The sequence below is a fragment of the Numenius arquata genome, unplaced genomic scaffold (genome assembly GCF_964106895.1).
Source record: "Numenius arquata unplaced genomic scaffold, bNumArq3.hap1.1 HAP1_SCAFFOLD_1779, whole genome shotgun sequence".
Taxonomy (NCBI): Eukaryota; Metazoa; Chordata; class Aves; order Charadriiformes; family Scolopacidae; genus Numenius; species Numenius arquata.
The window spans coordinates 490-10,471 of NW_027415242.1; the positions used below are offsets into that span (position 1 = coordinate 490).

General features: G+C 68.3%; 1 protein-coding gene across 1 annotated transcript; it reads left to right on the plus strand.

Moving 5' to 3' along the window:
- Positions 1 to 860: 860 nt before the first annotated feature.
- On the plus strand, positions 861 to 9,754 carry LOC141478529 (TBC1 domain family member 10B-like; the record flags this gene model as incomplete). The annotated part of the gene is made up of 10 exons (XM_074167565.1): positions 861 to 1,186; positions 1,254 to 1,475; positions 2,242 to 2,341; positions 4,320 to 4,427; positions 4,516 to 4,622; positions 5,383 to 5,497; positions 5,760 to 5,825; positions 7,288 to 7,477; positions 8,708 to 8,862; positions 9,615 to 9,754. Coding segments are annotated over exons 1-10 (1,529 nt in total), but the record flags the coding sequence as incomplete, so codon positions are not given.
- Between the last annotated feature and the right edge of the window lie 228 nt (positions 9,755 to 9,982).

Consider the following 9,982-nt stretch of genomic DNA (forward strand, 5'->3'; position numbering starts at 1 on the left):
GGTCAAGGGTGGCCACCCCGGGGCCAACGGTGGCCAACGGTGAGCCGGCGGTAGCCAAAGGGCGGTCAACGGTGGCCAATGAGGAGCCGGGAGCCCCCGGGAGGCCAACGGTGGCCATCTTGGGGCCAGCGGTAGCCAACGCCGGGTCAAGGGTGGCCACCGCGGGGCCAATGGAGGCCAACGGAGAGCCGGCGGTGGCCAAAGGGCGGTCAACGGTGGCCCACGAGGAGCCGGGAGGCCCAGGGAAGTCAGCGGTGGCCATTTTGGGGTCAACGGTGGCCGCCTCCAAGCCAACGGCGGCCACCACGGGGACAACGGAGGCCACCACGGGGTCAACGGTGGCCAATGAGGAGCCGAAAGCTCCTGGGACATCAATGGCCACCATCTTGAGGTCACCAGTGGCTAGCTCCGGGTCAAGGGTGGCCACCGCGGGGCCAACGGAGGCCAACGGAGAGCCAAAGGTGGCCAAAAGAGAGTCAACGGTGGCCCACGAGGAGCCAGAAGGCCCAAGGAAGCCAACGGTGGCCATTTTGGGGTCAACGGCAGCCAATGGAGAGCCAACAGTGACCACCACGAGCTCAACGGTGGCCACTGCTGGGTCTACGGTGGCCACCACGGGGTCAACGGTGGCCAATGAGAAGCCAGAAGCCCCTGGGACGTCAACGGCAGCCATCTTGGAGTCAACGGCAGCCAATGGAGAGCCAACGGAGACCACCACAGGGTCAACGGTGGCCACCATGGGGTCAACGGTGGCCAATGAGAAGCCAGAAGCCCCTGGGACGTCAACGGCAGCCATCTTGGAGTCAACGGCAGCCAATGGAGAGCCAACGGAGACCACCACAGGGTCAACGGTGGCCACCATGGGGTCAACGGTGGCCAATGAGGAACCAGAAGCCCCTGGGATGTCAACGGTAGCCATCTTGGTGTCAACGGCAGCCAACGGAGAGCCAACAGAGACCGAGGTGGGGTCAACGGTGGTCACCACGGGGTCAACGGTGGCCACCTCCGGGTCAACGGTGGCCAATGAGGAGCCAGAAGCCCCTGAGAAGTCAAGGGCGGCCATCTTGGGGTCAACGGCAGCCAACGGAGAGCCAACGGAGACCGAGGTGGGGTCAACGGTGGCCACCACGGGGTCGACGGTGGCTAACGAAGAGCCGCCGGCGGCCAAGGAGGAGGCGGAGCCCGCGTCCCACCCCCCGGCGGCCATCTTGGAGCCCGACCCCTCCCCGACGGTGGCGGCCTGGGGTTCGCAGAGCAGCCTGGGCCCCGGTATCCCGCCCCCCCCGTGTCCCCGGCGGGGTCGGGGGGGACCTGGACTCGGTGAGCGTCCTCTCGGGGACCCTGGAGTCGCTTACGGGGGGGCCCTTCCCCGACGACGTCAGCTCCGTGGGCTCCGACTCGGAGGCGGCCGTCCCCCTCTACGGCCGCACCGACCGCTACGGCTTCCTGGGGGGCACCCACTACAGCCAGGCCCCGTGAGTCACCGGCGCTTCCCCCCCCCCCCCGCCCCCCAACAAAAAAGGGGCTGTTTCACCCCAAAAATGGGGCTCCCTGCACCCCCAGCGGCTCTGGGGTACTGGAGGGTGGGTGGAACCCCCTGAATGTGGGGCTGGGTTTGGTTGGGGGGGGGGCTCGCTGTGGGGCTGGGTGGGTGTTCAGGGGGGAGATGTGGGGCTGGGGGGGTGTCCGTGGGGCTGGGGTGTGTGGGGACCCCCCGAATGTGGGGCTGGGTTTGGTTGGGGGGGGGGCTCGCTGTGGGGCTGGGTGGGTGGCCAGGGGGGAGATGTGGGGCTGGGTGGGTGTCCGTGGGGCTGGGGTGTGTGGGGACCCCCCGAATGTGGGGCTGGGTTTGGTTGAGGGGGGGGGCTCGCTATGGGGCTGGGTGGGTGTTCAGGGGGGAGATGTGGGGCTGGGGAGGTGTCCGTGGGGCTGGGGGGTGTGGGGACTCCCTATATGTGGGGCTGGGTGGGTGGCCAGGGGGGAGATGTGGGGCTGGGTGGGTGGCTATGGGGCTGGGGGTTGTGGGGACACCCCAAATGTGGGGCTGGGTTTGGTTGGGGGTCTTGCTATGGGGCAGGGTGGGTGCCTGGGGGGAGATGTGGGGCTGTGGGGCATCAGGACCCCTGAAATGTGGGGCTGGGTTTGGTTGGGGGGCTCGCTATGGGGCTGGGTGGGTGCTCGGGGAGGGGATCCGTGGGGCTGGGGGGCTGTGGGGCGCCCCACTCATCTCCTGCCCCACAGGGAGAGCTCGGTGCCCGTGGATGTGGGGCGGCAGCGGGAGCTGAAGTGGCTGGAGATGTTCAACCACTGGGACAAGTGGCTCTCCCGCCGCTACCAGAAGGTGGGTCCTGCCCCATAGCGAGGGGCTGGGGGGGCTGCCGTGACCCATAGCGGGGTCTGGGGGGGGTGCTGTGACCCGTAGCAAGGGGCTGGGGGGGTGCTGTGACCCATAGCGGGGTCTGGGGGGGCACCGTGACCCATAGCAAGAGTCTGGTGGGTGCCGTGACCCATAGCAAGGGTCTGGGGGGGGTGCTGTGACCCATAGCGGGGTCTGGGGGGGGTTCTCCTGCCCCATAGCAAAATCCAGGGGGGCTGTTCTGCCCCATAGAAGGGTTCTGGGGGGATTGTCCTGCCCCATAGGGGGATCTTGGGGGGATTCTACTGCCCCACAGCAAGATCCGGGGGGGGGGATTCTGCCCCATAGAGGGGTTCTGGGGGTTCTTCCTGCCCCATAGAAGACTCTGGGGGGGGGGTTTCCTGCCCCATAGAGGGGTTTCGGGGGAGGGGTTCTCCTGCCCCATAGCAGACTCTGGGAGGTTTCTGTTGCCCCATAGCGGGGTCTAGGGGGATTTCTCCTGCCCCATAGAGCGTTGTGGGAGTTGTAACTGCCTGATACTGGGGGGCTGTGGGTCCGGCCGTGGGTCCCGCCCGCCGTGGGTCGCGCCGTGGGTCACGCTATGGGTCTGGCCGTGGGTCTGACCCTCTGTGGGTCTCACCGTGGTTCTTTTTCCCTGTTTATATCTCTGTGGGTCTCTCCTCCGTGGGTCCATCCCTCCGTGGGTCACGCTATGGGTCCGGCCGTGGGTCCCGCCCGCCGTGGGTCGCGCCGTGGGTTGCGCCGTGGGTCACGCTATGGGTCTGGCCGTGGGTCTGACCCTCTGTGGGTCTCACCATGTCTCTGTCCCTCCATCCATCTCTCCGTGGCTCTCTCCTCCGTGGGTCTGCCTGTCTGTGGGTCCCTCCGTGGGTCCGGCCGTGGGTCCCGCCCGCCGTGGGTCACACTATGGGTCGCGCTATGGGTCCGGCCGTGGGTCTGACCCTCTGTGTGTCTCACCGTGGTTCTTTTTCCTTGTCCATCCCTCCGTGGCTCTCTCCTCCGTGGATCCATCCATCCGTGGGTCACGCTATGGGTCCGGCCGTGGGTCCCGCCCGCCGTGGGTCGCGCTATGGGTCCCGCTATGGGTCCGGCCGTGGGTCTGACCCTCTGTGGGTCTCACCGTGGTTCTTTTTCCTTGTCCATCCCTCCGTGGCTCTCTCTTCTGTGGATCCATCCCTCCGTGGGTCGCGCCGTGGGTCCGGCCGTGGGTCCCGCCTGCCGTGGGTCGCGCCGTGGGTTGCGCCGTGGGTCACGCTATGGGTCTGGCCGTGGGTCTGACCCTCTGTGGGTCTCACCATGTCTCTGTCCCTCCATCCATCTCTCCGTGGCTCCCTCCTCCGTGGGTCTGCCTGTCTGTGGGTCCCTCCGTGGGTCCGGCCGTGGGTCCCGCCCGCCGTGGGTCGCGCCGTGGGTTGCGCCGTGGGTCACGCTATGGGTCTGGCTGTGGGTCTGACCCTCTGTGGGTCTCACCGTGGTTCTTTTCCCTTGTCCATCTCTCCGTGGTTCTCTCCTCCGTGGGTCCATCCCTCCGTGGGTCACACTATGGGTCCGGCCGTGGGTCCCACCCGCCGTGGGTCGCGCTATGGGTCCCGCTATGGGTCCGGCCGTGGGTCTGACCCTCTGTGTGTCTCACCGTGGTTCTTTTTCCTTGTCCATCCCTCCGTGGCTCTCTTCTCTGTCGATCCATCCATCCGTGGGTCACGCTATGGGTCCGGCCGTGGGTCCCACCCACCGTGGGTCGCGCTATGGGTCACGCTATGGGTCCGGCCGTGGGTCTGATCCTCTGTGTGTCTCACCGAGTCTCTCTTTCTCCATCCATCTCTCCGTGGTTCCCTCCTCCATGGCTCCATCCCTCCGTGGGCCATGCTATGGGTCCGGCCGTGGGTCCCGCCCGCCGTGGGTCACGCCGTGGGTCGCGCCGTGGGTCCGGCCGTGGGTCCAGGTGAAGCTCCGCTGCCGTAAGGGCATCCCCTCCTCCCTCCGCGCCCGCGCCTGGCAGCTCCTCTCCGACAGCAAAGCCCTTCTGGACGCCAACCCCGGCCTTTTCGAGGTCAGTGGGGCGTGGCCTTGGGTGTGGTCGTTTTAGGGGCGTGGCCGCGTCAAGGTAACGCCCCTTTTGTGTGTGTCCCCGCCCCCAGGAGCTGGAGCGGGAGGCGGGGGAGCGGCGCTGGCTGGAGGCCATCGAGAAGGACCTGCACCGACAGTTCCCCTTCCACGAGATGTTCGCCGCCCGGGGGGGCCACGGGTAAACGGGGGGAGGGGCAGGGAGGGAGGACACGCCCTATTTCCGGGGGACACGCCCACTTCCGGGCACGCCCACACCCCCCCGGACACGCCCATCCCAAGGAAACGCCCCCTTTAGGGCTCCACCCCCATAGGACACAGCCTATTCTCTCTCAATGGAGCCCTCTGGCCACGCCCCCCTGGGGATGGGCACGCCCACCGGGGACACGCCCACTTCCTGGACACGCCCATGGAGGGACACACCCGCTTTCGGCCACGCCCACCCCAAGGAAACGCCCCCTTTAGGGCTCCACTCCCATAGGACAGAGCCCATTCTCTTTCAATGGAGCCCATTGGCCACGCCCCCTTCTGAGTTAGCCCCGCCCCCTTCTGGGCTGACCACGCCCCCTTCTGGGCTGGCCCCTCCCCCTCCACATTGGCTCCACCCCCTTTGTCTTGACCCCTCCCCCTGGGCCCGGACCCCTCCTTTAGCCCTGGCTCCTCCCCCTGACCACGCCCCCCTTTCCCTGGCCCCTCCCCCTCGCCTTGGCCACGCCCCCCATGACCTGACCACGCCCCCCGGGCCCTGACCACGCCCCCCGGGTCTCTGACTCCACCCCCTGCCCTTGATCCCTTTCTCTCCCCTGATCCCTCCCCCATTCCCTGACCCCTCACCCTCACCCTGGCCCCTCCCTCTCCCCCTGGCCCCTCCCCCTCACCCTGGCCCCTCCCCCTCGCCTTGACCACGCCCCCCCCCGGGCTCTGACTCCGCCCCCTTCCAGGCAGCAGGACCTCTACCGCATCCTGAAGGCCTACACCGTCTACCGGCCCCAGGAGGGCTACTGCCAGGCCCAGGCCCCCGTGGCCGCCGTCCTCCTCATGCACATGCCGGCCGAGGTGGGGTCACGGGGGGGGAGGGGTCACGGGGGGGAGGGGTCACGGGGAAGGGGGGGAGGGGGGGGTGGGGTGGGTCACGGGGGAGGGGCAGCGAGGATTTGGGGGTTCCCCGGAGAACCTGGGGGACGCAGGGAGCCGCGGGGAGGTCGTGGGGGATGGTGGGGGATGGGGTGGGGTGGGGGGAGGGGGTGTCCCCAGATGGTGGGGGTGTCCCCCCCTCCCCCCCCCCTCCCCGCGCTGACCCCTCCCCCTCCCCCCGCAGCAAGCCTTCTGGTGCCTGGTGCAGATCTGCGACAAGTACCTGCCCGGCTACTACAGCGCCGGCCTGGTGAGGGGTCACGGGGTCACGGGGGGGGGTCACGGGGGTCACCGGTGGCCAACGGGGGTCGATGGTGGCCAACGGGGGTCGATGGTGGTCAATGGTGGTCAATGGGGGCCAACGGCGGCCAACGGTAGGCAATGGATGTTAACGGTGGCCGATGAAGGTCGATGGTGGCCAACGAGGGATGATGGTGGCCAATGGGGGGCGAGGGAGGGTCATCGGTGGCCAATGGTGGTCAATGGGGGTCAATGGTGGTCAGTGGTGGTCAGTGGGGGTCAATGGAGGTCAATGGGGGTCAATGGGGGCCAACGGCGGTCAACGGTAGGCAATGGATGTCAACGGTGGCCGATGAAGGTCGATGGTGGCCAACGAGGGATGTTGGTGGCCAATGGGGGGCGAGGGAGGGTCATCGGTGGCCAATGGTGGTCAATGGAGGTCAATGGGGGTCAATGGGGGTCAATGGGGGCCAACGGCGGTCAACGGTAGGCAATGGATGTCAACGGTGGCCGATGAAGGTCGATGGTGGCCAACGAGGGATGTTGGTGGCCAATGGGGGGCGAGGGAGGGGCAACGGTGGCCAATGGTGGTCAATGGGGGTCATCAGTGGCCAATGGTGCTCAATGGGGGTCAATGGGGGTCACTGGTGGCCAACGGAGGTCGATGGTGGTCAACGGGGGCCAAGGGCGGTCAACGGTAGGCAATGGATGTCAACGGTGGCCGATGAAGGTCGATGGTGGCCAACGAGGGATGATGGTGGCCAATGGGGATTCATGGGATTCAATGGTGCCCAATGGCGGCCAATGGTGGCCAATGGGGGTCCATGGTGGTCAATGGGGGTCAATAGTGGTCAACGATGGTCAATGGAGGTCAATGGGGCTCAAGGGTGGTCCATGGGGGTCAATGTGGGGGAGGGAGGTCAATGGTGGCCAGTGGAGGTCAAGAGTGGCCAATGGTGGTCAATGTGGGTCAATGGTGGTTCACGGTGTTCAGTGGTGGCCGATAGGGGTCAATGGGGCTCAATGGTGGTCAATGGTGGCCAATAGGGGTCAACGGTGGTCCGTGGTGGTCAACGGTGGCCAATAGGGGTCAATGGAGGTCAGTGAGGGTTGATGGGGTCGATGGGGGTCAAGAGCCCTCAACGGTGGTCGATGGATGTCAGCGGTGGCCGATGGTGGTCAACGGTGGCCAATGGGGGTCAAGGGTGGTCAATGGAGGTCAATTGGGGTCAACGATGGTCAACGGTGGCCAATGGGGGTCAAGGGTGGTCAATGGAGGTCAATTGGGGTCAACGACGGTCAACGGTGGTCTGTGGCGGTCGACGGTGGCCAACGGAGGGCGATGGTGGCCCCTGGATGCCCGTAGAGGCCCACGGGTCTCCGCGGTGGCTGGGGGTGGTGGTGTGATGATGTCACCCCCCCACCCTGACCCCCCTCCCCCACCCCATGTGTCGTGTGTGTCCCCCCCCCAGGAGGCGGTGCAGCTGGACGGGGAGGTGTTTGGGGCGCTGGCGCGGCGCGCGGCCCCCGTGGCCCACCGGCACCTGCGGAGGGTGCGTCTGGAGCCCCTCCTCTTCCTCCCCGAGTGGTTCATGTGCATCTTCGCCCGCAGCCTCCCCTGGGCACACGTCCTGCGCGTCTGGGACATGTTCTTCTGCGAGGGTACGGAGAAGGGGGGGGAACGCGGGGTTACGGTGGGGAGACGTGGGATGGAGGGCCACCAGGAGCCAGAGCCGTGTGGGGGGACACGTGGGATGGAGGGCCACCAGGAACTGGGGACACCCTGGAGGACACGTGGGATGGAGGGCCACCAGGAGCCAGAGCCACGTGGGGGGACACGTGGGATGGAGGGACACCAGGAACTGGGGACACCCTGGAGGACACGTGGGATGGAGGGCCACCCAGAGTTGAGGACACCGTGGAGGACACGTGGGATGGAGGGACACCATGGGGACACGTGGGACGGGGGGCCACCAGGAGTTGGGGACACCGTGGAGGACACGTGGGATGGAGGGACACCAAGAACCGGGGACACCCTGGAGGACACGTGGGATGGAGGGCCACCAGGAGCCAGAGCCGTGTGGGGGGACACGTGGGATGGAGGGACACCAAGAACCGGGGACACCCTGGAGGACACGTGGGATGGAGGAACACCATGGGGACACGTGGGATGGAGAGACGCCAGGAGTTGGGGACACCCTGGAGGACACGTGGGATGGAGGGACACCAAGAACCGGGGACACCGTGGAAGACACGTGGGATGGGAGGCCACCAGGAGCCAGAGCCGTGTGGGGGGGACACGTGGGATGGAGGGCCACCAGGAGTTGGGGACACCCTGGAGGACACATGGGATGGGGGGCCACCAGGAGCCAGAGCCATGTTGGGGGACACGTGGGATGGAGGGACACCAAGAACCAGGGACACCGTGGAGGACACGTGGGATGGAGGAACACTATGGGGACACGTGGGACGGAGGGCCACCAAGAACCAGGGACACCATGGAGGACATGTGGGATGGAGGGACACCAGGAGTTGGGGACACCCTGGAGGACACGTGGGATGGAGGAACACCATGGGGACACGTGGGATGGGGGGCCACCAGGAGTTGGGGACACCCTGGAGGACACGTGGGATGGGAGGCCACCAGGAGCCAGAGCCACATGGGGGGACACGTGGGATGGAGGGACACCAGGAACTGGGGACACCCTGGAGGACACGTGGGATGGGGGGCCACCAGGAGCCAGAGCCATGTTGGGGGACACGTGGGATGGAGGGACACCAGGAACCGGGGACACCGTGGAGGACACGTGGGATGGAGGAACACCATGGGGACACGTGGGATGGGGGGCCACCAGGAGCTGGTGACCCCCCCTGACCCCCCCCCCCCCCCAGGGGTGAAGGTCCTCTTCCGGGTGGGGGTGGTGCTGCTGCGCCAGGCGCTGGGGACCCCCGAGAAGGTGCGGGGGTGTCCCGGGATGTACGAGACCATGGAGAGGCTGCGCAGCGTCCCCCCCCCGGGCATGGGGGAGGACACCCTGGTCCAGCAGGTGACAACGCGGGGGGGGGGGAAAGGGGGGGGGGGGGGGACGGACATGGGGGGGGGGCAAAGGGGACACGGGGGGGACATGGGGGGGGGGAAATGGGGGGGGGAATGGGGTGGGGGGGACGGGGGGGACATGGGGGGGGCAAAGGGGGGGACATGGGGGGAGAAATGGGGGGGGGGCACGGGGGGGGGACATGGGGGGGGCAAAGGGGGGGGAAATGGGGGGGGGACATGGGGGGGGGGGACACGGGGGGGGGGACATGGGGGGGGGACATGGGGGTGGGGGGGTGGATGGGGGGGAAAATGGGGGGGGGATTGGGGACATGGGGGGGGGACATGGGGTGGGGGGGCACGGGGGGGGACATGGGGGGGGCAAAGGGGGGGGAAATGGGGGGGGGAATGGGGTGGGGGGGGTCCCGGGGGGGGGCAAATGGAGGGATGTGGGGGGGGCATTGGGGACATGGGGGGGCACGGGGGGGGGGGGGGGTGATGGGGGGGGGGGCAGAGGGGATACGGGGCCACGGGGGGGGGGGTCTGTGGGTCTGGGGGGGTCTGGGGGGGGGTCTGTATGACCTTGACCCCCCCCCCCAGCGTCCCCCCCCCCCCCCCCAGGTGACATTGGGGGGGGCCACGGGAGTGGGAGGGGGATGGGGGGGGGGCAGAGGGGATACGGGGCCACGGGGGGGGGGGTCTGTGGGTCTGGGGGGGCCACGGGGGGGGTCTGTATGACCTTGACCCCCCCCGACCCCCCCCCAGGTGACGTCGGTGCCGGTGACGGAGGCGCTGCTGGAGCGGGAGGGGGGGGCGCAGCTGCGGCGCTGGCGGGAGACGAGGGGGGAGCTCCAGCGGCCGCCCCCCCCCCGCCTCCACGGGGCCCGCGCCCTCCTCCTCCTCCGGCGGGGGGGGGGGCACGGGGGGGACGCACCCCCCCACCCCCCCCCCCACAAACACCCCACCGGGGGGGGGAAACCCCCAAAACGGAGGGGGGAGGGGAAGGGGAGATGCCGGGGGGGGCGCGGAGGGGGGGGGACCCCCAAAAGGAGGGGGGGAGTTTAGGGGGAGGGGAGGGGACCCCCGAAAAGGTAGGGGGGGGTCCCCGAAAAGAGGGGGGGTCGCAGAGCGTG